We start from the raw sequence: 27,981 nt of genomic DNA, 5'->3' as shown, positions 1-27,981 counted from the left end.
GTAAATTAAATTAAGAGCCTTGTGTATTTTTTAATTTATTCTCTTCCTTTGAAATATAATTTCTTATATGAGCTGGAGAATATAAAAACGGCTAGTCTTTAGATTATTATTATCAGTTCGCGCAGATTTGTTGTACTGACTTATTTGTTCGCTTAACTAGATGTATAATTGTATTTGAATCATTTCGATTGTGTTTCCATCGCATCAGAGAATCTATCAGGTAATCTTTATAATATTTGTATAAAATAAGACTATAGCATTCCATTGTAAAATCCCAAATATGAATATATTTAATGTAAATATATGAGCATAATTAATGTAAACGCGTTTTAACACAGAGATTCTTGCAAATACCATAAATTATTAATTCTGTTTGATTACTATAATTATATTAAGTTATTATAACATATATTATAATATTATATATTATTATCTTATTAAATGTATATTAAGTTAATTTTGTAGTAATTTTTGATACAATAATTTAGATACAAAAAATTGATGCCAAATAATTAAAATAAATAAGAAAAAACGTAAACACGCTATTTAATATCATTCGCGATAATTATATAATTTACATATTATATGCGACATTTACATTTATATTATAATACGATGATGATTTTGAAAAAAAAGCAGAAAAAGATTTCAATATAATCCTTTGTTTATGATAGAATTTGCAAATACTTAATTAAATAGCTCCTGTTTATTATAAAATAACACTGTATCCTTGAATGTAAGCGGACATTAAGATATGATCGTTTACAAATATTTCTTTACAGTTATAGAATAAAATTATAACCATGTTAAAAACAACTTAATAAATCTTTGATATAAGAAATGCAAGAATAACACACACACACACACACACACACACACACACACACACACACACACACACACTCTCTCTCTCTCTCTCTCTCTCTCTCTCTCTCTCTCTCTCTCTCTCTCTCCCTCTTATTCTAATTATAATAATATTAATTACTATAAAGATTTTGCAATATAATCTAATGAAATTTTATCGTATACACTAAATAAAGAAACTATTGCAAGCAATGTCCGATTAGCAATTTTTTTTTTAATTTACAAATTTAGCACATAAACAATGTTTTTTCCCATTACAATGAACAATATATCAGATTTTAAATATATCAGATTTTTTTATAAAACTTATTAATTATAAAGAAATATATGACAAATGCATTACATTGATCATTCTTTCACTCTTTCTCATTATTTTTCTTTAGGATTAACGATATTAAGGATCAAGCTAATTGTCAATTATATTGAAAATCAAACATCATTTATTTTATGATGCGTGCGATCCAAGAATAATAAAATAATAAACCAAAGAGGGTTAAACTTAATTAGACGGTCATATCAGGACAGTTAAGAAACGATGTTCATTACTATATTAGTATTATCTATATTTATTTTATTGGTATATAATTATTACGTGCATCATGGAAAAAGCGGGCGACTCTATAATCTTATACCGGGACCATCAGGTTTTCCAATTGTTGGCAGTTTGATTCACTGCTATGTTTCACAAGGTAATTACAAAATTTCTAATCTACTTACATTAATTGACAAACGATCTGTCATTTACAAGCAAAAATTAAATTCGTAAATCCTCTATTCTATAGAACATTATACTTATCAAGATTATTGCATGTAGATTACTTATATAAGCACTTCTGTTTGCAATAATTATCCATAATTAAAAATCCATTTTCTTTATTATTATTTATTTATTTACAACGTATTTGAATAAAGGTGCACTAATATTAAAACTAAAATTAATCCCATAAAAATATTTGTGTATTGATAAAAATATTTGTGTATTGATATGTGTATTTATAATGTAATTCTCAGAGCAAATATGGAAATTCTACTGTGAAATAGATAATCAGTATTATCCCGTTTTTAAACTCTGGGGTTTCTTCACATTTTTTATAAGTATCCGTCATCCAGATGATTTGGAGGTACTAGAAGAAATTAAATTGTTTGTAGATATTACGATTAACTAAATTTAGAAATTTTGCGATTCATACCAAGGTATCTGCTCATCAAAAACATTTTATAAAAAAAAATAAAGAAACAAATCGATCCGTCGAAATTAAGATCAAAATAATTAAGCTCAAAATACAGAGATATAATTAATAAATATATTTTTGTATGTAAAATTAAAAGATATAATAAATAGATAGTATATATGTATGTATATATCATGTATATATTGAGAGATATGTATATATTGCTTTCTGTTTGCGATGATTTCAGATAATTCTAAGCAGCAATAAGTACATCGAGAAAAATCATGTTTATAATTTGTTACATCCTTGGTTAAACACAGGTCTCCTCACTAGCACAGGTAATAATATGACATTAATATGTGAGTATATATTTTTTTACAGGGTTGGGAAGTAACGCGTTACTTGTAACGTCGTTACCGTTACAGTTACTTTTTTTGGTAACTGTAACGGTAACGACGTTACAAATTTCGTTTGTAACGAAAAAAGTAACTTCGTTACATTTTTCGGTAACGAGTAACGAATTTAACAGTTACTTTTATCGCTACTTTTTGCAAATTTACTGTGTAATTTTTATTCAACGAAATGTGTGGAATGCAGAATAACATGTACGCATCATTGGGCACATGTGAAAGAAAAAGAAGTAAACAAAAGCTGCGTTCATCAATACTGGCAACGATTTTCGGAACATAGAATAACAGTCTAACGTGATTGACTCTTACTTTTAGAATCAAATCAACAAGTGTTGATAAGACAACGAGCAGTTGTTTTACTGAACGCATTGTATGTAAAAATCAGGTTAGATTTTGTTTTGCTTTTCGGTAACTTCAAAGTCTTAAAACATTAATAATTGTGAAGTGTATAGATGTTTGTCGGAATTATAATGACGGAATTATATTTCTCACAAATATAATTCTTACAAATATAATTCTTACAAATCAATAATAAATAGTAAAAGGCAGTAAAGAGCCAACGCAGTTGTAGGGCGTGGATAAAATAATTTCCAAGGCAGCAAATCAATTTTAACAATCCTTTCGCTTTATTCCAATCGTTTCGGACTCAATTCGAGCCTTCTTCAGTGAATCTGATAAACACAAAGAAAAGATAAATAAATCAACTAAGGAAAAAATAAAAACACAATCTCAATAAATGCAAAAAAGAGGAAAAAGCATAGTCAGATGTATGCATGATCTATAAGAGCGACGCGACTTCGTCAAGGCTGGTCCATCTGAGAAAACACGATGCAAAAAGTCCTCTCAACGGTACAAAGCACGAAGAGCGATGCATTAACAAAATAAAACCAAAACTAGTCACAAATCTTAAAAAAGAGAAATTCATTAACACTAATTAAAGGCAACTCACTCACTCAGACAAGAGACAAACCAGCAAAAACGAAACGAAACAATCGACAAGCTCAAAATCGAATAGGCCGATAATTCAAACAGCAACGGTAATAATGTCATATTGTGGTCGGTAATAACAAGAGGACAAAGCCAGTCAAACCGAAAAACAACCCGCTAAATCTTGGGCATGTTTTCAACTATCGATAGGCACGAAGTACTTAATTTTACAGTATCGCTTTGGAGATTCAACGCATTTTTTTGGCGCTTAATATAAATCATTTCAGAAATGAATCTTTTTCCTAAAAACGCTTCCTCATCCAAAATCTCGACATCATCAAAATCAAATGTGTGATTAAGCGCTCTATGTTCTGCAATGACGGACGTAAAATTCCTTCTATGTTCCTTGATTGTCGTTCTTGACAAGCGACCTGTTTGTCCTACGTAAGAGGCGTCGCAATCTGTGCAATTAATTTTATATACAATATTACTACGAGAATCATTCAGTAAACAGTCCTTGCCGACTTTAATAAATTTGCGCAAAGTATTTATTCCGGTGTAAGAAAGCCTGACATCGAGATCTCTGACGCAGTATCGAAAACGTTCTGATATGTTCTTCACATATGGAACGTTAAAATATGTAATCTTATTACCACCTCTCTCATCATCAATCACAATCTCAACATCATTTGAACCGTTGTCATGTTTGTTATTAAATCTATGAAATAGAATATTCAGTCGATCAACAATTGTGTGAAAAATAAGAGAGAGCGGATATTCGTTGTTGAGAAAGATGTTAACAATAAATTCGAGATTGTCTTGATGAAATTTAGGATGAGAAAGCCAGAAAACTTTATCTATTAACCCAATGATCGTGCCCTTCTGGCAAAGGGGATGTCGCAACTCGAAGTGGAGGTACCTTCCCGAAAAAGTTGGTTTATGAAACCAATTGAATTCAATATGTCCATTGTTTAAAATAATAGTGATGTCAAGAAAATTCAAACGGTTGTCGACACCCTCCTCAACAATGAATTGCAGTCTTGTATGGAACGAGTTAAAAATGTTCAGGACAACATTGAGCATTGAGGAGGGAGCCGCCAACACGATGTCGTCAACATATCTAAAATAAAACGGAAGGTCCATAGGTAGAGCTACGATAGCCCTTGACTCTAAATCTTGAAGCGTGATCTCAGCGATAATCGGGGAAAGAGGAGAGCTCATGGGCGTGCCAAATGTTTGTTAATAACAAACATCATTAAACATAAAAAAAGTGGAATTTAAAATAAAGCGAACTGCCATTACAAATTCATCGCGAGGTATCCGGCAATTGATTCCTATATGGTCCCATCTAACAACCAAACTATTAATGGCCATATCCAAAGATATATTGGTGAATAGTGAGACAACATCCAACGAAATCAATTTTACATCACCATCAATACGTTTGCCGTTCAGTCTCTCGACTACTTGCGCGCTGTTAATAATCTGACTATCAGGTCTCGGGATAGATTTATAAATGACGTCATGTAAAAATTTAGCGAGACCATAAAGCGGCGTGTTTTTCGATGAGACTATTATGCGTAACGGATTGTTCTTCTTATGAATTTTCGGCAGCCCATAAGCTCTCGGTAAAACGCCGTCTGTACAATTTAACGATCTGTACTTCGAAACAGAGATGTAATCACGAGCTCTCCACCTCGCAAGCATTTCATGAAGACTACTGATCAATTTATTAATCGGGTTCTTATTAACTAATTTATAAGTGTCTTTATCAGGTGTCTTTATCTAACAAACTAGACATATTAGATAAATAGCTGTCCTTATCCAACGCGACTGTTATGTTGCCTTTATCAGCCCTCGTAAACAAAATGTCAGGATTATCTTTGATGAATTTTTTTGCAGCGTTAAAGGAGTTCAGAATAATTTTATCGGCTGGAGGCGTATATGAAGTAGAATTATGAAAGGAGTTTATAATGGGAAAGGATCTATTTCTCACAGTCATACGAACATCCACGGGCAGTTTGTCAATGCTATACTCCACGTTCTTTAATAATTCGACGATCGTTCTTTCCTTGTCGATAACCGGTAGACAAAATTTCTCTCCTAATTGTAGTAACAATCCATTCAGCTCAACTTCTGCCAAAATTTAACAACATGAATTTTTCCTTATATCCCCGATCCTTTTCCCTGTCCATATGTATTGACCTTGATCCTTCTTCTTTCTCGCCATGGGTTGCTCCTGTCTTAGAACTAAAAGACGAATGGTTGTGAATTTGTCTTCTTCGAATATACCGCACGACGTTCAATTGTTACTACAATTAGGAGAGAAATTTTGTCTACCGGTTATCGACAAGGAAAGAACGATCGTCGAATTATTAAAGAACGTGGAGTATAGCATTGACAAACTGCCCGTGGATGTTCGTATGACTGTGAGAAATAGATCCTTTCCCATTATAAACTCCTTTCATAATTCTACTTCATATACGCCTCCAGCCGATAAAATTATTCTGAACTCCTTTAACGCTGCAAAAAAATTCATCAAAGATAATCCTGACATTTTGTTTACGAGGGCTGATAAAGGCAACATAACAGTCGCGTTGGATAAGGACAGCTATTTATCTAATATGTCTAGTTTGTTAGATAAAGACACCTGATAAAGACACTTATAAATTAGTTAATAAGAACCCGATTAATAAATTGATCAGTAGTCTTCATGAAATGCTTGCGAGGTGGAGAGCTCGTGATTACATCTCTGTTTCGAAGTACAGATCGTTAAATTGTACAGACGGCGTTTTACCGAGAGCTTATGGGCTGCCGAAAATTCATAAGAAGAACAATCCGTTACGCATAATAGTCTCATCGAAAAACACGCCGCTTTATGGTCTCGCTAAATTTTTACATGACGTCATTTATAAATCTATCCCGAGACCTGATAGTCAGATTATTAACAGCGCGCAAGTAGTCGAGAGACTGAACGGCAAACGTATTGATGGTGATGTAAAATTGATTTCGTTGGATGTTGTCTCACTATTCACCAATATATCTTTGGATATGGCCATTAATAGTTTGGTTGTTAGATGGGACCATATAGGAATCAATTGCCGGATACCTCGCGATGAATTTGTAATGGCAGTTCGCTTTATTTTAAATTCCACTTTTTTTATGTTTAATGATGTTTGTTATTAACAAACATTTGGCACGCCCATGAGCTCTCCTCTTTCCCCGATTATCGCTGAGATCACGCTTCAAGATTTAGAGTCAAGGGCTATCGTAGCTCTACCTATGGACCTTCCGTTTTATTTTAGATATGTTGACGACATCGTGTTGGCGGCTCTCTCCTCAATGCTCAATGTTGTCCTGAACATTTTTAACTCGTTCCATACAAGACTGCAATTCATTGTTGAGGAGGGTGTCGACAACCGTTTGAATTTTCTTGACATCACTATTATTTTAAACAATGGACATATTGAATTCAATTGGTTTCATAAACCAACTTTTTCGGGAAGGTACCTCCACTTCGAGTTGCGACATCCCCTTTGCCAGAAGGGCACGATCATTGGGTTAATAGATAAAGTTTTCTGGCTTTCTCATCCTAAATTTCATCAAGACAATCTCGAATTTATTGTTAACATCTTTCTCAACAACGAATATCCGCTCTCTCTTATTTTTCACATAATTGTTGATCGACTGAATATTCTATTTCATAGATTTAATAACAAACATGACAACGGTTCAAATGATGTTGAGATTGTGATTGATGATGAGAGAGGTGGTAATAAGATTACATATTTTAACGTTCCATATGTGAAGAACATATCAGAACGTTTTCGATACTGCGTCAGAGATCTCGATGTCAGGCTTTCTTACACCGGAATAAATACTTTGCGCAAATTTATTAAAGTCGGCAAGGACTGTTTACTGAATGATTCTCGTAGTAATATTGTATATAAAATTAATTGCACAGATTGCGACGCCTCTTACGTAGGACAAACAGGTCGCTTGTCAAGAACGACAATCAAGGAACATAGAAGGAATTTTACGTCCGTCATTGCAGAACATAGAGCGCTTAATCACACATTTGATTTTGATGATGTCGAGATTTTGGATGAGGAAGCGTTTTTAGGAAAAAGACTCATTTCTGAAATGATTTATATTAAGCGCCAAAAAAATGCGTTGAATCTCCAAAGCGATACTGTAAAAAATTAAGTACTTCGTGCCTATCGATAGTTGAAAACATGCCCAAGATTTAGCGGGTTGTTTTTCGGTTTGGCTTTGTCCTCTTGTTATTACCGACCACAATATGACATTATTACCGTTGCTGTTTGAATTATCGGCCTATTCGATTTTGAGCTTGTCGATTGTTTCGTTTCGTTTTTGCTGGTTTGTCTCTTGTCTGAGTGAGTGAGTTGCCTTTAATTAGTGTTAATGAATTTCTCTTTTTTAAGATTTGTGACTAGTTTTGGTTTTATTTTGTTAATGCATCGCTCTTCGCGCTTTGTACCGTTGAGAGGACTTTTTGCATCGTGTTTTTTCAGATGGACCAGCCTTGACGAAGTCGCGTCGCTCTTATAGATCATGCATACATCTGACTATGCTTTTTCCTCTTTTTTGCATTTATTGAGATTGTGTTTTTATTTTTTCCTTAGTTGATTTATTTATCTTTTCTTTGTGTTTATTAGATTCACTGAAGAAGGCTCGAATTGAGTCCGAAACGATTGGAATAAAGCGAAAGGATTGTTAAAATTGAATTTGCTGCCTTGGAAATTATTTTATCCACGCCCTACAACTGCGTTGGCTCTTTACTGCCTTTTACTATTTATTATTGATTTGTTAATTTAGAGGAGCCTTTAACTTTGTTTATTATATTTCTTAATGTTATGAGAAAAATCTCATCTTTGAGATTTTGTAACAACTTTTGTTTCTTATAATAGTGTGCAAGCACGTGCTCGCATAAGCTGCTTAGTTTGCCGGCATTATAGTCATTTTCCACATGGCATACGTATTGATATTCAATCTCAAAAAGATATTTGTATCTTAATCTGAAGATTATAGTAAAAAATAAAAAATAATGGAAGAAACAAGTACATCTCAATCTTCAAAGGAAATGGAATGTGAAATTCCATGGCCGGCATATTCTAAAGTTTTTCAATTTCGACCAAATCTTAGCAACGAAAAAAATTTTGCCTTTGCCTATAAATTTTGTGCAGGAGGAAAAATTAAAATAAACCTTGTAATATTTAATAAACCTATATTTAAAAAGTAACGAAAATTGTAACGACGCGTTATTTTTAAGTAACGGTAATGGTAACGAGTTACTTTTGAAAATTGGTAACGGGTAACGATAACGAGTTACTTCTTAGAAAAAAGAACGGTAACGGTAACGAGTTACTTTTAAAAAGTAACTTTCCCAACCCTGCTTTTTTATTACAATTTCTGATCGATCTGTTTCATCATAAAAAATTAAATAAAATGATACTTAGACTTGAATATTATCTTAAACGGTAAATTTATACAACTCCTTTGTTGTATAAGCTAGTAGATTTAAAAAAAATTTGGGTGTGATTATATTGAGAGATAATTTCGCCAAGATGCATGTATTCTCAAATAAATAGAAGTAATAGAGAGGTTTTATTTAAATCAAATTTTAGTTAAATCAAACACTATCACGTAATGGACTTATATGTATATATTAATATTAATGTTATATTAATATATTAATATTAATTATTTCTATCTGCTATTTCTATTCTATCCCGTTTCTGTTTCTGTTCTTTCTACTTTCTCTAATTTGTAAAGAATTAATTCCAAAATAATAACTAAATCCACGTTGATACTTGCAGTTTCTCTTACCGTAAAAATTCCATAAGAAGAAGTTTAAAAGATTATAAAACAATTTTGTGATATATAAGAAAAATTAGCGTACTATATTAATGTGTTATTTAAGGATTTATCAATAAACATTAAATTAAGAGAGATACTTTAATAAAGACATCTTATATAAAATATTATTTGTATTTTATTGCACAAATTTGTTTTTTTGTTTTAGGCGCTAAGTGGCACGCAAGAAGAAAGATACTAACACCTGCATTTCATTTTAATATGTTGAATCGATTTGTTGATATTTTGATCAAAGAGGGTGATTGCATGACAAAGTCTTTGAAAGATGTCGGAGGGACAGTTGTAAAAGATTTATTACCATTTGTCAGTGAACATACTCTAAACGCGATATGCGGTAAGATTTCTGTAAAATTCTCATTGTTATATGTATATGAGAATTTCATTTTAAATGATTATTTTTTAAGGTAAGGAGATAATTTTTATGTAGTATATCGATTTAATCGCGATAGATAATATTCGATTTTTTTTATACTCAAAGCTATCCTTTAAATTTTTGACTATTATTTTAATCGTTTATAATAAATGCATTTGTAGAAACTGCTATGGGCGTCTCCCTATCAAAACTCGGCACATTCCATCAAGAATATCGAAAAGCGATACACGATTTAATAGAATTGGTGGTTTATAGGTAATTTATATATTAATTGATATACAATAAATCTATATAATGATGTGATGTATCTACGATTTTTTAAGTAATAATTATTATTATGATATATATTTTGAAAACAGATCAATTAATGAATAGTCATAAGAAAATAAACAATTAATATAAGACACCAAATCGCTTAAGCGGACAAGTTACAATAAAAATATACTCTTCGTGCTCCACTATACGTTTTGTTATAAGATAAATATTATTTGCAGTTTTTAATCTCTTAAAGTGTTATAAGAATTTGAAATATTAGAATTTTGAGAAATAAAGTAAAAATGAATTGTATAATAGAATCTAAGGAGAAATTGTCTTTGATCAAAAAAATCTATAGCTGAAACAAAAGTACAATGTTTTTAGAAGATTCTTTTTCATAACACATACATAATTTTCAATTTTTCATTTATTCTCTATATTTTATGACTATTTAAAGATTATTTTGATTTTATGATGCTTTTACAAATAACGTTTTAGGCTTTTACAAAATTATATTATTATTGGAATTATAGCTTTGTTGAATTACGAGCTAAAGCTTTATTAAATTAGTGAATTATTGAAGCTATTATAGCTTTATTGAATTACAATTATATAACTTTATTGAATTTAGAGTCTTCAGGCCTTGGTTCTACAACGATATGTTATTCTCATTGACGTCAGAAGGAAGAAAACAAAAGAAACTCTTGAAAATATTGCACGGATTTACGGAAAAAGTATGTAATAAAACACCTTAAATTATATACTTCATACTTCATTTATATATAAAATAATATTGTTATTAATACAAAGATTCTTAAAAATTAAATATTGTATATAGATTATCGCAGAAAGAAAGCTTTATCACCAACTTACTAACAATCAGTATTTAAAAAATCTTGAAAGTAATGAAGAAACAGAAGATGTCGAAATATTTGGAAGTACGTAAGAGATCAAAATTTTTAATTTAAGTTTGACAGTGCAGTCAATATTTTAAATTATGCTTGTATCATTTATATTAAACACATATCCACTCGTAGTGGTTTGCTGCAAATCATTATTATTTGTAATAGAATTTAAATTTTAAACAAGAATTATATTATGAAATTAACGCAATATGCGAAAGTGAAATTGTTACTAATATGCTTGATTTCCAGTTAAAAAAAAGCGACTAGCCATGTTGGATCTTTTAATAGCGGCATCTCGAGAAAATTCTTTAACTGATTTGGACATCAGAGAAGAAGTCGATACTTTTATGTTTGAGGTATCTATTATTTTTTTAATTTTTTGTATACATCTCTCTCTCATAAGCATATATAACGATATGACAATATGATGATGATTACAGGCTCATGATACTACATCGATGGCTATAATATTTACTTTATTACTATTAGCTGAACATAAAGATATTCAGGTACTTATTTCTCATTATATTGCGATAATTATTTACATTTACGACTTTTTTTCTTAATAGTATGAACACCAAATTTTTGGTGCCATATATTTTATATATACATGGTGTTCTAAAAAGATATGTCAAAAATTTAAGGAGATATTCCTTACACCTAAAGGATGAAAAAATGTTATATATGGACATAAATACGGAAATGTTTTTTTTGAGGTTATGTTGAAAATACTGTTAGCTGTATTACTTACACAAGGAAAAATTTAATTATTGTAGACGGCAATTATTTAATTAGGCTTATTTACATTTAGTTTTAATGTGACCTTGAGTATGTTACAATAAATGTTGAAAATGTTCACTATTTTTCTGAATACAAGTAGTGACACATCAACGCATCGATTCATGGACACATTCAAAAATGCCTGATGTACAGCGGATTATCTCGCAACCTGCAGTGATACGGTCACGAAGGTCTTGAATATCACGCACTGGTGTAGTATGTACGATTGTCTTTAAATGTCCTCACAAATAAAAGTCTATCTGATTGAGATCCGATCACTGCTTGTAGATATTTGTTGCTTTAGGAAAACGATGAACATTTTCAACATTTATTGTAACATACTCAAGGTCACATTAAAACCAAATGTAAATAAGCCTAATTAAACGATTGTCGTTTGCAATAATTAATCCTAAATTTTTCCTTGTGTAAGTAATACAGCTAATAGTATTTTCAACATAACTCTTGAAATAATCATTTCCGCACCTATGGTCCATATAACATTTTTTTATTCTTCAGGTGTGAGGAATATCTTCTTAAATTTTTGACATATCTTATTAGAACACCCTGTATATGTTACGAGCAAAGTCCGCAAGGTGTACAGTGTACAGAGTCGACATTGTGCGGGCGATGTCAGTATTGCATAACGTTTTTAGGCAAAGTCCGCTGAAATGGTTTATTAATGATATCATCCGGATTGATGTAGGCAAAGTCGACACTGCCTATTCAGCGATAGCAATGTCAATAACTCCTATTATATTGCAAACTTCGTCCAGTTCCAAGTAGGCAAAATCGACATTGCTAATTCTTCATGGATGAAGCTGCGCGTCCGTATTGTGTAGTCTTGATTTCTCAATAAAACGTAAAATGAAAATTCAACATAAGGTATAAATATCTCTTCTATACATTCGCTTAGCGCATGAATACAGCAATTAATTAGTTTTAATTTGCGACTTAAAATAAAAAATTTTAATGTTTAGTTTCGACGAGCAATAATATCCTTAAATAACATATTTTATTTAACTGTACTTAATATTTACCTATTATATATTTATTTTATGTAACTGTACCTAAGTATAACGACTATTTTCATATGCTAGACGAATATGTAGAAGAGTATGAATGTTATGTTGAATTTTTATTTTATGTTAATTTTATATTAATATATACGTTATATTTTTGTTTTAGTCTGCGACTGATTAAAAATTAAGGTCATTGTAATAATTAAAAATATTTGCGCTTTATTCTCATTTATATTCAAATAAATATTTTCAGATTTGTACCTAGTCAATCTATTAAATCATCACTTAACAATTGAGAAATCAGGACTACACAATACGGACTAGCGTAACTTCGCACATGAAGAATTAGCAGTGTCGACTTTGCCCTCTTAGAATATTCGCAATATAATAGTGATTATTGACATTGCTATAGCCGAATAGGCAGCGTCGACTTTGCCTACATCAAACCGGGCTATGTCAGTTAATAAACCATTTCAGCGGGCTTTGCCTAAGAACGTTACATAATACTGACATCGCCCGGCAATGTCGGCTCTGCACACCTTGTGGACTTCGCCCAACATACACACACACGCGCGCGCGCGCGCACACACACACGCACGCACACACACACACATTCACTCACTCACACACTCACACACACATGTATATATTAGTATATATATTTTTAAAGAATTAAAACAGTTGTAAAATAAATATATATAATTGATTTTAATTTCTTAAGAATTTATTTGCCTGCGCACGCATCGAAATCATAATAATTAGAAAAATATTTTAATTATTATCAATAACACAGGAGCGTGTGAGGGTTGAGGTTGATAATGTGATGCAAGAGGACAAAGGAAAACTTAATATGAGATCATTGCAAAATTTATCATATTTAGAAAGATGTATAAAAGAAGCTTTACGTTTGTATCCCAGCGTGTTTATGGTAGCACGACATGTTGCAGAGGATATAAAATTGAGTAATTAATTATTAGATTTATATATATATTATATATATTTTTCAACGTGTTACACCACGAAGTATATATCATCGTATGTAAAATAAGATTAATACACATTAGTATTTTAAGAATATAATATTATATTATATCTTATTTTCCTCAAATAACTCTTATTTTCATACATTTTAGAATCTTTTAATTTCACAATATCCTTTTCAGAATCATGTGTCATACCGAAAGGGACGATCTTAGTTCTTAACATTCTCGGAGCTCACAAAGATCCTAAGTTTTGGCCAAATCCAGAAATATTTGATCCGGATAGATTCTTGCCTGAGAAGATACAGAATCGTCATCCTTATTCCTACTTACCTTTCAGCGCAGGGCCGAGGAATTGTATAGGTAAATTAACTATAATTTTATTTGTCCTCGCTTGTCGATCACTTTTAATAAATTTCGCATTGTAGGTCAACGGTTCGCTTTCCTAAAAATGAAAGCTCTGATTGCTCCTTTGGTGCACAATTTTTATTTGGAGCCCGTTGAATATTTAAAGAATATCCGGTTGAAAGCACATATGATAATTCGTCCTTCTCATCCAGTTCATATAAAATTCATTCCAATCAAATAGTTTGATTGGAGTTTTATATGAACTGGATGAGATCTGAATTGTAGGATATATATATACTTTCACGATTAAATGTAATGTTTATATATATATATATATATATATATATATATATATATATATATAATCATTCCTATCCTACCATACAGATTTCTAGATATCCAAATTTATTATGCATAAGCGTATTCTATCGTTATCTGCAATTGCAATGAACGCGTACATACATATAATGATTTATGAAGTGAATGAAATTAATATTTTTCTACGTTTCATTCAATACGAACCAATGTAGAAAAAACACATTATTGTTTGCAAATAAAATTTTTCTTGAAATTGTAAGTTAGTATAAGTTTAATTATATTAAGAAAATATCTATGGTCGCAGATATTTTTCAAAAGAAATCTCACAAAATCGCTCTGGAGAAATTCGACGTGGAAAAACAATCGCAATATCTGCAATTGCATATCTCTTAATCGCTAATTTACTTCTAATTTTACTCTACTCTAAAAAATTCTACTCTATTAAAGTTTTAACGATATAATTTTAAGAACAAATTAGGAAATTTTTATCTAGTTTTTTCAACAAATTACCCTAATTTATAAGAGCTTCGAGAATTGTTTCAGTTTTAATTTTAACTCGTCAAAGAATATCTTGTCAAAATTTGAAACCAAAAATTGAATATATACGGCATAAACAAACGGGATGTGAAAAGAAAAAAAGAGATGTAAGTTTTTAACTGTTTAAAATTAATTTCTTTGAAAATTTCTAAAAAAGAATTCTGTGTATTTCTCAAAAAAGATTTCAGTATATTTCTCATTTATATTTCATTGTGGGACTAATCTTCTTTTTTTATTTTGCAAAAAATTTCTTTTATTTTACCGATAGAACAAAAATTGAAAAATAACACATTAACTCAATAATATGTATATAAAAATATATAATATATCAATAATATATAAAAAACATAAGCAGTAAGCAATGGGGATATGATCGTAGTACAAGTATTAATGTGAATCGATTATTAGATTTAAGCAACTAATCAAAAATGCCGATTTCCTTAATGTTAACATTATGTAGCTTACATTTTTTTATATCCCGTAACATTTATTTCTAACGTCGTTAACCTTATTTTTGTTTCTTTAGATAACAGTTTAAAAACTTTATCTGTAACCAATAAAAATATAAAAATATAAAATACTATATTTTTTATATTGTTTTTCAATTTGTTTAGTTATAACACGATAATAAAATTTATATATATGATTTTTAACATCGCTATTATATTATTTTACTTTAATCATTCTCCTGATGAGAACCAAGAATCGGACTTTGTATATGATTTAGAAAGACCACCGGTCCGAAGTTGATCATCATTTTCACCATTCGAGCAATTTCTGGACGCTCTGATGCCATTATGTAAAAACACGTTGTGCCCATAGAATGACCAATACATGTGTGCAATGGTTGGGATCTCAAGTTCGTAATAAATGTAACCATCGCGGATACATCATAGATGTCTATTTCGTCAAAGCTATTGAAAAATTTAATCTATAAATCAATATAAAATAAAAATATAAAATATATGTAAAATATATGTAAAATATAAAATATATAAAATATATAAAATATATAAAATATGTATATATCACACATAAACACACACCCAGAGAAAATAAATATATTGTATACATATGTATATAATATGTATATTAAGTTACGCACGTAATATAATCAGAAACTAAAATTTTGCACAAAAAATTATGTACATAAAAAATCAAGAAAAATAACAATAAATGCATTATATTGGCACATTTAAATGTGAGATATCTTGAATACAATGCATTTTCAAAAGTGTAAGTAAATATATATAAAAGTTCTTGTGTATTACGTCAAATTATAATGATGTTGTAATAATTATTATTATCTTATTTTTATAACACATTCTTATTCCTATTTTATGTTGGTACCTGAAATCCCAAAATGTCGGATTCGACGGAGATAGGGAAATATGTGTCTTCGAGTTGGTAGTAACGAAAATTCCCCAACCAAACATCGTATTCCTGATCTGCTAGTAAATAAGCTAAAATAAAAAAGGTGTTGTGATTTCATATTATATATAATATTAATTTCTAAATCTTCTAATTTTTTTTACGATAGAAATAAAATTAACAATGTTATATCAGTTTTGCTATACACACTGAGAAAAAAATCTGGTTGCATTAATTAGAATTCTGATTCAAGATTCGAATTCTAGATTCAACCAGTATGTCTGTTAGAAAATGGACGAACCAGAATTCTTGTAGGAATTACCAGATGAATCTGATTAATTTCTTCCTGTTAAATTTACCAAATTTTCTGGTTAATAATACTAAATTCACCAGCATCAAGTGGTTTAAAATTGTTTCCATCTAATCTTAAAAGTCTGTTTAAAATTCTGAATTCCAACAAGATTATTGGATAAATTCAATCCAGATTATTGAATAAATTATTTTATACAGTTTGTTGGAAATTAAACTGATAAACAGTGATACAAGAAAAGGATGCAACTCAAACACACACAATCAGAGAGCGTCCTCTTTCTGCCACTACTGCTCGTAAGAGGAAAAAGATATCCTTTGGATTTAATGTTAATACTAGTTCTTTATATACATTTATATACATTTCATACATTATATACATTTCATGGCAAATATTGAATACGAGTTAAGTTAAGAGTAGCTTGTCGCCTGGCGCAAGCAAAAAAATTAGTGCAATAAGAAATTTTATAGATCCAACCAGAAAATACTAACCAAATCCTTATAGTAAAATCTATCCAACGTTCTAGTTATAAAAAATCGAGTCTTATGACAACTAGAAATTCTGATTTGATTTAACCAAAATGTCTTTAATCATATACGTCTTGTTAGTACAATCAAACGATTTTTCTCAGTGCATGTATGCGTTTAAATATTGGTAATGATCATACGGAATGCTTTGTCTTTGCCAGGAATAAGCCACTTAGAGGAGCTGGCTGTAAGACCGTGCAACAGCAGCACGGGTAAAGAATCGTTGCCACCTGGAATACGATGTAATGTCAAGAGATAACCGTCCTCCGTCTTTATAACGTGAGCTTCCACGGGATATCCAGCTTTTCTTATCATCTCCGGCTGAAAGAAGAAAACTGTGTAAGAAAAAGGAAAAGTTGGCCTAAACTTGAAATTTTGTGCGATAACAAGTGCATATTATATATATTTTCAAATTAATAGGGCAATTCTCTACAATACAAATAATATAAATATAATACTATAATATCAAAAAAAGATGAAGAATCAATGTGTATATATGTAAAATTATAATAGTAAAAATAATCATGAAGTTTAAATTAAAATCAAATGGACATTAATTTTAGAGATTATGCATGATAATAGGCAGTAGAGTCTAACAATAAATAAAAAACAATAATATACATATATGAAGTTGATGAGTTTCTCCTAAAATGTGTTCACGCGATCGTGAAATTATCACGAAATGTGATATTTAAAGATTCAATCGGAATTGTATTTCAACAGAAAATTTTTATTACTTACATTGTTAAACTGTTCGCGATCATCACCACAGATCATAGACATTATATTAGAACAAAATTCAATGTTCTGATCGCAGATATCTTTCAAAAGAAATCTTACAGAATCACCGAGGAATTCATCATGAAAGAACAATTGCATCACCATCTGCAATTAAATATCTTAATAATAATGTAATTTATTGTAAATCTTGTAACTTTCCTTGTCCGAGTTTTGTTTTAATTTTGGGAATAAATTAATAAATTTTTAACCAATTTTTTAAATCTATTAAAATAATTTATATAAAAGCTTTAAAAATCGTTATAAATTTAATTTTAAATCGTCAGAGAATATTGCCTTAAAATTGTAACTCAAAATTGAATATGTACAGCATAAACAAACAAAATGTGAAGCAAGAAAAAAATATGAAAGATTTTAAATGTTCAGAGTTAATTTCCTGAAAGGAAGTTTTATTAAAAGAGCAATCTAGTGCATTTACCATTGATATTTTATTGTCAGACAAATTTTCTATTTTGCCAGAAATTTGTTTCATTCTATTGATAGGATAGGAATTGAGAAATAATACGTTATAATGTTATTAACATAAAGTGAATATATGATTGTGTTCATTTATTGCTTACAATAAAATAATGTAAGCAATAAATGAGCACATCGATCAATCATAGTCAAGTAATAATATGAATTGACTATTAAATTTAAGTAGCTAATATATCAAAAATATTGATTTGGTTATTGCTACCGTCATATTCCTTTCATTGTTTATGTGCCATAACATTTATTTCTAACGCTGTTAATTATTTTTCCTTTCTTAAATAACAGTTTACAAACTTTACCTCTAATAGAAAAGTACTTTATTTAAAGATGTACTTAATTTTTCCACATTGTTTTAAATAATTATTACACGAAAGCAAAAATTAAGTGTTTATCTTTTAATACTGTATCACATTATATTATTTTACCTTAAGCACATTTTTGAAAGGGATCAAATATTGTATCGGACTCTGCATGTAATCTGTAAAAACTGCTGGCGCGAGACTGATCATCATTTCCACCATTTTAGCGATTTTCGGGCGCTCTGATGCCATTATGAAAAAACTGGTTGTGCCTATAGAATGATCAATATATGTGCAATGGTTGGGATCTCATATTCGTGATAAATGTAATCATCGCGGCTGAATCATAGATACCCATTTCGTTATAGCTAACGAAAAATTTAATTAATATATTATAAAATATATAAATATGTACACGGTGACATACAAACACACACACAAGAAAATAAATATATTATATAAACATGTACATAATATATATAGCGTGTTCCTTAAAAGCAGAAATTAAAATTTTGCACACAAAATAATTTACCAACAATCAAGAAGAACAACAATATTTATATCGACACAAGAAAATGTGAGATATCTTGCAAATGATGCATTTTCGAAAAAATAAGTACGTATATAAGTGTAACAAATCCTTACGTATTACGTCAAGTGAAAACAAATATAGTAACAATTATTATTATCTCATTTTTATAACATTATTATTCTTATTTTGCTAGTACCTAAAATCCCAAAATGTCAAATTGGACGGAGAAAAGGAGATATGTGCCTTCGAGTAAATATTACCACGAAAATTACCCAACCAAACATCATATCCCTGATCTGCTAAAAGGTAAGCTAGAATTCAAAAAAATTGCTTACAATATTTAACAAGTAACTTACTTTCCATATAATATCTTAGCATACATATAAGATTAATTTTCAAATTTTGTGGCATCTTTATGATAAAAGCGAAATTGACGATATGATTTTATGATACATATATGATGAAAAATTGATTGACGATGGTACCTAATGCTTTGCCTTTGCCAAGAACAAGCCAGTCAGCGGAGCTGCCTAAAAAACCATGCTGCAGCAGCACGGGTAAAGAATCGTTGCCACCTGGGATACGATGTAACGTCAAGAGATAGCCGTCCTCCGTCGTTACAACGTAAGATTCCACAAGATAACCCGCTTTTCTTACCATCTCAGGCTGAAAAAGGACTGTATAAGAAAGAGGAAAAACTGATTTGAATTTAAAATAAATTTGAGCAACAAGAAATGCATAATATATTTATTTTCATAGGCATAAGCATGAAAATATACATATTTCACGTTATTTTACATTTCAAAATATTACATATTAATATTTTATATTATATATATTATATATATTAATATTTTAATATATATATATTATATATATTAATATATATTATATATATATTAATATTTTATATTATATATATTATATATATTATATATATTAAATATTTTACATTTCAAATTCATAAATAAATAATAGAAATTTAATGTCAATTGATCAGTATTAATAATTAAATATTACATCAACACTCCAAAAGCGATCAAAATATACAAAAATACTCTTCTATATTTTTAAAGACTATAATGTAGTACAATTTTGCAAAACTATGTGATTTTCGTTCTGAACAAGAGAACACGGCCGGTAACAGTCGATTACTTTTTATCAGTTTCAACAACATTGAAGAAATTAATTGAAACATTACAGATTTTAATTCTCATTTCTATTCTTCATTGAATGAAAACTTTCATTTACCGTGTCGAGAATGGAATCAGGATTCAATTCGATGTTGAACTGATTCCAATCAGTCCATATTATTCTTCTAATGAGCACACTTAACTCAGAGGTCACATTTATCGGAGCCGCTCTAAAATGACTACAAAACGGTAGCAAAAACATGAGCCCGATCAATTTCATTTCAATGAATGATTCAATAAACAGTGAAAGAAAATAAGGATAATTCGAGAGTTTTTTGGAGTATTGAGATATATATCGTTGAAAATTAAGCAGAACACGCGAAAATGATAGATGTTACTGCGCGACATAGATACTAACTGCTTTTCACACGTTGCGTACCATCATATTAGAATAAATCCTCATTTCACTTCCGTCTATTTTTTATCAACTAGAAAAAAAGAATATGAAAAAGATATTATTGTATTATTAGTGTATTATTATTGTACTAATGTCTTATTATTGTACTAATCATTATTGTATTATTAATCATACGAGCACAAAAGCATTTCGATAAAAATATAAATTTATATGTAAGCAGTTATCCTTGTCTTCAATATGTGTACATACAGGATGGCCAAATGAAAAGGCAGGAAGATAATAAAATGCGTAAAATTAAATTATAAAATAAATGTAAAATTAACGTAAAATTAAATTATAAGATAAAGAATTATTGTGACTTGAGCGAGAAGTATCGTGTGGATCAGAGTGAAAAGCAGTTGTCGATTCGATTTTGTAGAGAGGAATCGTCCCTTCCGGTACTTCCTCTAAATAGAAATTCTTACAAAAATGCCGTGATAGAAAAAGTTCCGTCACATATAAATACAAAACAAAACTTCTTGCTCCCGAATACCGAACAAATTAATTCGATACATGTTCGATTATTACTAATATTTTGCATACTGTTATCCTGACTTTCGGGAAAACAACATTTGTTTCGAAGAGAAAAAAACCTGTTTTCAACAAAATAGATTGCCCTTCCCTGTTACTGGCAACATGTCATATTAAAATTTAAATGTTAAGTCTTATGTATACAATATAAATTGCTAAATTTACAGCATAAACTAAAAAACGTATATATGAAGAGTAATTATTATTTTTAATCCTTGGATTCAACTTTTATCTGCTACGAAAAATTTGTTGCTAATTCTTATGTCGCTTTCTATCTGTTTTATTGCAATTTTCGAAAAACTTCTGCCAAAATCAAATATATATGTACATCTTATAATATAAAATATATATATGTATATATTCTTTATAAAATTATATATACATTTATTCGATTATATTTGAGCAATTTTTCCCACAGCAAATTCAAATGATTCGAGTAACTTCTGTCATAATATACAAAGGTCAATGTACAAAGTTCAATATACGTAGATCCATATGCATATGTATGATAAATCGCAAAAAAGAATCGCTTGAGGAATTATATAAATTCAATTAATTTTTTGCCTAAATTACAGTTTTGAATTAAAAAGCGGCAATCGTTTTCAAGCATTTCTTGATAGCATTTAAAGAAAACTAAGAAAAATAAAAATTTTAGTTCTCATTTTAATGAGTTATAAAGATACACTTACATTTTGAGAATTACATAGAGATTTTAATGTTCGGTGAAATCCAGTTAATGCAAATATTCTTTTGCCTTGACTCAAATGTAATAACATTTACCAGCTGAATCGGAATGACCGCAATATGTCACTAAATACATATACTCGATCAATCTCATAGCATCGGTCGATAAAGTGATTCTATAAAAAATTTAAAAAATGAACAATGTAATAATTTTGCGATGTATTATCGAAGAAAATAAAAATAAAAGTAAAAGTGATAAATACAACAACATGTTACAGTTGGGCACTTATTATATCACTTACTGTTACAACAAAACTTTATTTTATTGGTGATTTTCTTGTATTAATTATAAGGTAAAGAAAGAAAAAATATTATCGTCTTATTAGCCATACAATCATAACATATTTCGGAAAATGTATATGGTAGAAGATAAATTACCGAAATTGTAATAAACAACATTAAACTACCAGCAAGAACATTACAATGTAATATATATAATATATAAGTTTATATGTATAATATTGTATTGTTTAAAAATTTTCAAAAAAATCCAAGAAAATTAATTATTTTTATTACAAATGGATAGAAACTATATATATAAAAAAAATTGGTGAAGTATTATCCATCATATTATGTGTCGTATAATTCGGAAAATACATTGTAATCGCAAAAATAAAATTAAATGACTCAAACACCAAAATGAATATAATATTAAACATCTTAAACAATAGGTCTAATAATCATATATAAAACAAGACAAGTGAAAAATAACTGGGAATTAAATGTTTCTACATTAATTGTTTCACTTACGAATTATAAAACAATTTTGCTTCCGATGAACGCTTAGTAAACATTTTTAGATATTGTAAAGAATACTAAGATATTATAAGTTTACATTTGATTAAATGAATGATTATAATCATCACATTACAATATTACTGAAAATCTAGAGTGTAACATTTATCTTTAATTTTGATTGTTGACAATATTATTTGATTGATGTAACGTTTTTTGGATTTTCTCCTTTCATGATCTTGAGAATCCTATCGTATACCAGTTTTGGCGCATCTTTTGCCCATATAAAATCCACATGATTAAATTTGGACCACGGCACTTCGTACATATCCACTACATTGGACAGTGAATGGTACAACCTTTTCACATCCTTGAAGATATATTTTTGTAAGTTATCGTATGCGATTTCTTTTAAATTACCTTTCCAATTAAGTAATTTAATATTGGATTTATAGTATATTTATAGTCAAGTAATTTCTTCCGATATACATTTCCATTATTTTTAAATAAATATCCATTACTTACCTCTGTGTCAACTATCCAGTCATTATCGGCGTAAAACAACGCGATTGGTACTGTGGTATTCGATAAATTATAATTTGGTGGTTCCGTCGAATTATAAATCAATAGATTTCTCTCGCGACCGTAATTATATTTGCGAAACTTGCCTGATTCAAATACCTGGATGAAATGCAGAATAGTCTTAATCGAGGTGCCGGCCGGAGCATTTTTCAAGATGACAGGCAATAGAGTCTAACAATAGATAAAAAATAATAATGATATATATAAGAAGTTTCATATGAAGTGTGATCACGCGATCGTGAAATCGTCACGGAATGCAATGTTCGAAGATTCGATCCGAATTGTATTTCAACAGCAAATTATTATTACTTACAATGTTAAACTGTTCGCGATCATCACCCCAGATCATAGATATCATATTGAAACAAAATTCAATGTTCTGGTCACAGATATCTTCCAAAAGAAATCTTACAGAATCACCGAAGAATTCATCGTGAAAGAACAATTGCATCGCCAACTGCAAATATCTTAAATATCTTAATAACAATGTAATTTATTGCAAATTTTGTAACTTTTCATGTCCGAGTTTTCTTTTAATTTTGAGAATAAATTAATAAATTTTTAATCAATTTTTTAAATTTATTAAAATAATTTATAAAAAAAGCTTTAAAAGTCATTACAAATTTAATTTTTAATCGTCAGAGAATGTCTTAAAATTATAATTGTAATCCAAAATTGAATATATACATAACCAGCATAAACAAACAAAATGTGAAGCAAGAATATATACATAACCAGCATAAACAAACAAAATGTGAAGCAAGTGAAAAATATGTAAGATTTTAAATAATGTTCAGATTTAATGTTCAGATTTAATGTTCAGAATTAATTTCCTTAAAGGAAGTTTTATTAAAAAAGCAATAAATAGTGCATTTATCATTGATATTTTATTGTCAGACAAATTTTCTATTTTGCCAGAAATTTGTTTCTTTGTATTGATAGCATAAGAATTGAAAAATAATACATTATAATATTATTAACATAAAGTGAATATATGATTGTGTTCATTTATTGCTTACAATAAAGTAATGTAAGCAATAAATGAGCACATCGATCAATCATAGTCAAGTAATAATATAAATTGACTATTAAATTTAAATAGCTAATATATCAGAAATATCGATTTGGTTATTGCTATCGTCATATTCTTTACATTGTTTATGTGCCATAACATTTATTTCTAACGTTGTTAACATTATTTTTCCTTTTTTAAATAACAGTTTACAAAACTTTATCTCTAATAAAAAAGTACTTTATTTAAAGATGTACTTAACTTTTTCGCATTGTTTTAAATAATTATTACATGATAGTAAAAATTAAGTGTATATCTTTTAATACTGTATCACATTATATTACTTTACCTTAAGCTCATTTTGAAATGGGTAGAAGTATTGTATCGGACTCTGCATGTGGTTTTTAAAGACTGCTGGTGCGAGACTGATCATCTTTTGCACCATTTGCGCGATTTCCGGACGCTCTGATGCCATTATGAAAAAACTATTTGCGCCCATTGAGTGACCAATATATGTATGCAATAGTTGGGATCTCATATTCGTGATAAATGTGATCATCGCTGGTGAATCATAGATGCCCATTTCGTTGTAGCTAATGAAAATTCAATCGATATATCATAAAATATATAAATATGTACACGATCACAGTCGCGATCACACATATATAGAGAAAATAAATATCAAGAGACACAGTAGTGTCTTGTGCTAAGTCCCGCGTAAGCAACAAGACGCGCCGTGTATCTTTACGTGAGTCGGATAGTTGGAGATATTCGAGATTATCATATTGAAATAATCGCTGAACGGATCGAGTTCTTATTAGGCTTAATGGATAGCTTGAGATTGATTTATATAAGAAAAGTGTCTTTATTTTTGCTCTACGTGCATCGTGAACAGCAATATTATGATCCAAAGTTAAAATATGAAAAATTTTCATTAAGAAACGTCTCCTTGGTCATCGTCGCTCAAGTCCCCAATGCGCAAGCGTAAAAAGTTGTACGTTTGCCGCATTCGACGTAAGATTGCGCTAGCGGCGCTCCGTGATGTTAAGACTATTATATACAGAGTGTCCCATTTTAATCGATGGATCCAAATTTCTCCTAAACTACGCCAGCTACAAAAAAATGTTTCAGACAAAAGTTGTATGGCTTGAAGGGAAACATAAGGTGGTGTCATTAGTTTGACATTGAAAAGTCACCTAAAGGTTACGTGAAGATCACATCCAACTTTTTAAATGGGACATCCTATATGCTTTTGCATATTTTTTTAGTTCATCTCGAGAACTTTCCGAAATACTATAATTAAGTTAATTTTCATTAAGTAGTTTTCGAGTTATGAGACTTGAAATCATTTCTTAATTTTACATAAGTCGTAAAATATCTAGTAAAATATTCATTTTTCGATTATCTTATCTTAATACTTTTATACTTAATACTTTTATCTTAATACTTTTACGTACAAAATAATAAGCAGAATCAAATGGTGTAAAGAAAACATATAATTGTTTAAGAAAAAATATGGAATTGTTAATTGCAAATTGCATATTTTTTTTCCTCGGAACAGTTATATGTTTTCTTTACACCCCAATTGATTCCTCTTATTATTTTGTACACAAAAGTATTAAGATAAGTTAAACAAAAAATGAATATTTTACTAGATATTTTACGATTTATGTAAAATTAAGAAATGATTTCAAGCCTCATAACTCGAAAATTACTTAATGAAAACTAACTTAATTATAGTGTTTTGGAAAGCTCTCGAGATAAACTATAAGAATATATAAAAGCATATAGAGTGTCTCATTTAAAAAGTTGGATGTGATCTTCACGTAACCTTTAGGTGACTTTTCAATGTCAAACTAATGACACCACCTTATGTTTCCCTTCAAGCCATACAACTTTTGTCTGAAACATTTTTTTGTAGCTGGCGTAGTTTAGGAGAAATTTGGATCTATCGATTAAAATGGGACACTCTGTATATAATAGTCTTAACATCACGGAGCGCCGCTAGCGCAATCTTACGTGGAATGCGGCAAATACATATACTGTTTTTTACGCGGACTTAGCACCTTTTTTTACCTTTTTTTTAAAAGGGTAATTTTTTAGAGATATTATATACGTAAGTATATAAAATATAAAGTGTTGCATAAAAGCAGAAAAAAAATTTTGCGCAAAAAATGATTTATCAACAATCAAGAAGAAAAGCAATATACATATTGACACAATAAAATGTGAGTTATCTTACAAATAATGCATTCTCGAAAAAATAAGTACGTGTATATAAATGTAACAAATGTAACAAATGTAACAAATGTATAAATGTAACAAATTCTTGCGTATCACATCAAATTATAACTGATATTGTAACAATTATTATTATCTTATTTTTATAACACAATAATATTTTTATTTTACTGGTACCTGAAATCCCAAAATGTTGGATTCGACGGTGACAGGGAAACATGTGCCCTCGAGTAAATATTACCACGAAAATTTGCCAACCAAACATCATATCCCTGATCTGCTAATAGGTAAGCTAAAATTCAAGAAAATTGATTACAATATTTAACATGTCACTTTCTATATCTTTGTATACATATAAGATTAAATTTCAAATTTTGTAACATTTTTATGATTAAGGCGTAATTGACGGTATGATTTTATGATACATATATAATTTCAAAAATTGATTGACGATCGTACCGAATGCTTTGTCTTTGCCAAGAACAAGCCAGTCAGCGGAGCTGCCTAACAAACCATGCTGCAGCAGCACGGGTAAAGAATCGTTGCCACCTGGGATACGATGTAACGTCAAGAGATAGCCGTCCTCCGTCATTACAACGTGAGATTCCGCAGGATAACCCGCTTTTCTTATCATTTCCGGCTGCAAAAAGACTGTATAAGAAAAAGGAAAACTGATATAAACTGGGAATAAATTTGAGCAACACGAAATGCATAATATATTTATTTTTATAGGCATAGGCATGCAAACATACATATTTCACATTATTTTGAAATAAAAAAAAGAAAGAAAATTTAATGTTAATTGATCAGTATTAATAATTATATATTAAATTAACTTTCCAAAAGCAACAAAAATATATAAAAATACTATTCTATGTATTTTTAAAGACTATGATATAGTATAATTTTGCGGAATTATGCGATTCTCGTTTTGAATAAGAAAACGCGGCACATCACTTTCTATCATTTTCAACAACATTGAAGATATTAAACAAAACATTAAAGATTTTAATTTTCGTTTTTATGAATAAAAACTCTCACTTACCGTGTTGAGAATGGCATTAGGATTGAATTCGAGAGAAATGTTTGACTGATTCCGACTAGTCCATATTATTGATATATAAATAGCATTTTTATAGACAATAAAACAGACTTAAGCAATAAAATATACTATAAACAATGTTCTTTTCTTTGCATAATTCCTTCGTAAACTCGACATCTTGTCTTGTCATGTTATTTTCGATGTCAATCATTTTTAATGACGCAACTTAATCGACTTATTTATTAGATTAATGACATATGTAAAATTTGCATATAGCGAACTATAATCTTTATTTCTTATCTGATATTCTATTATCGTTTTGTTGCAATTGTAAGATAATGATTATAACAATAACTACTAATACTAATCATTTCATTTTATTTTAGCTGAATAGAAGATGTGCAATA

The 27,981-nt window shown here is 29.4% G+C and overlaps 3 protein-coding genes across 8 annotated transcripts; 1 reads left to right on the top strand and 2 right to left on the bottom strand.

Moving 5' to 3' along the window:
- The first annotated feature begins 121 nt into the window (after positions 1–121).
- LOC112638628 (cytochrome P450 4C1-like) lies at positions 122–15,682 on the top strand. 3 transcript variants are annotated; one of them, XM_025410684.1, is made up of 13 exons: positions 122–220; positions 1,248–1,553; positions 1,876–1,985; positions 2,284–2,374; positions 9,420–9,605; positions 9,806–9,899; positions 10,531–10,633; positions 10,738–10,837; positions 11,054–11,160; positions 11,245–11,313; positions 13,397–13,565; positions 13,767–13,946; positions 15,514–15,682. In XM_025410684.1, exons 2-13 carry the CDS (start codon positions 1,400–1,402, stop codon positions 15,534–15,536), a joined length of 1,386 nt encoding a protein of 461 aa, XP_025266469.1. In that variant the 5' UTR covers positions 122–220; positions 1,248–1,399; the 3' UTR covers positions 15,537–15,682. The 3 variants fall into 3 exon arrangements, with proteins under 3 accessions (XP_025266469.1, XP_025266468.1, XP_025266470.1); XM_025410683.1 differs by lacking the exon at positions 15,514–15,682 and adding an exon at positions 14,012–14,236; XM_025410685.1 differs by lacking the exons at positions 122–220; positions 1,876–1,985; positions 15,514–15,682 and adding an exon at positions 14,012–14,235 and having other exon boundaries at positions 1,474–1,553.
- Positions 15,113–22,031, bottom strand: LOC105255041 (lipase member K). 4 transcript variants are annotated; one of them, XM_025410688.1, is made up of 9 exons: positions 21,908–22,030; positions 20,349–20,718; positions 19,583–19,763; positions 18,692–18,837; positions 17,736–17,879; positions 17,135–17,315; positions 16,137–16,249; positions 15,462–15,717; positions 15,113–15,333 (listed from the first exon to the last, which is right to left on the bottom strand). In XM_025410688.1, exons 2-8 carry the CDS (start codon positions 20,508–20,510, stop codon positions 15,463–15,465), a joined length of 1,182 nt encoding a protein of 393 aa, XP_025266473.1. In that variant the 5' UTR covers positions 20,511–20,718; positions 21,908–22,030; the 3' UTR covers positions 15,113–15,333; position 15,462. The 4 variants fall into 4 exon arrangements, with proteins under 4 accessions (XP_025266473.1, XP_025266474.1, XP_025266472.1 ...); XM_025410689.1 differs by lacking the exon at positions 15,113–15,333 and having other exon boundaries at positions 15,422–15,717; positions 16,137–16,234; positions 21,908–22,031; XM_025410687.1 differs by lacking the exon at positions 15,113–15,333 and having other exon boundaries at positions 15,422–15,717.
- Positions 22,032–22,831: 800 nt separating this feature from the next.
- On the bottom strand, positions 22,832–27,641 carry LOC112638661 (lipase 3-like). Its single transcript, XM_025410743.1, has 7 exons — positions 27,578–27,641; positions 26,992–27,172; positions 26,710–26,824; positions 24,641–24,884; positions 23,593–23,736; positions 23,223–23,450; positions 22,832–23,067 (listed from the first exon to the last, which is right to left on the bottom strand). The coding sequence occupies exons 2-7, from the start codon at positions 27,164–27,166 to the stop codon at positions 22,891–22,893; spliced, it is 1,083 nt and encodes a 360-aa protein (XP_025266528.1). The 5' UTR covers positions 27,167–27,172; positions 27,578–27,641; the 3' UTR covers positions 22,832–22,890.
- Between the last annotated feature and the right edge of the window lie 340 nt (positions 27,642–27,981).

Source organism: Camponotus floridanus, unplaced genomic scaffold (genome assembly GCF_003227725.1).
Source record: "Camponotus floridanus strain SB8 unplaced genomic scaffold, Cflo_v7.5 scaffold34, whole genome shotgun sequence".
NCBI classification, from domain to species: Eukaryota; Metazoa; Arthropoda; class Insecta; order Hymenoptera; family Formicidae; genus Camponotus; species Camponotus floridanus.
Note: the sequence above shows the minus strand (reverse complement) of the source record. Positions and strands in the feature narration are given on the sequence as shown.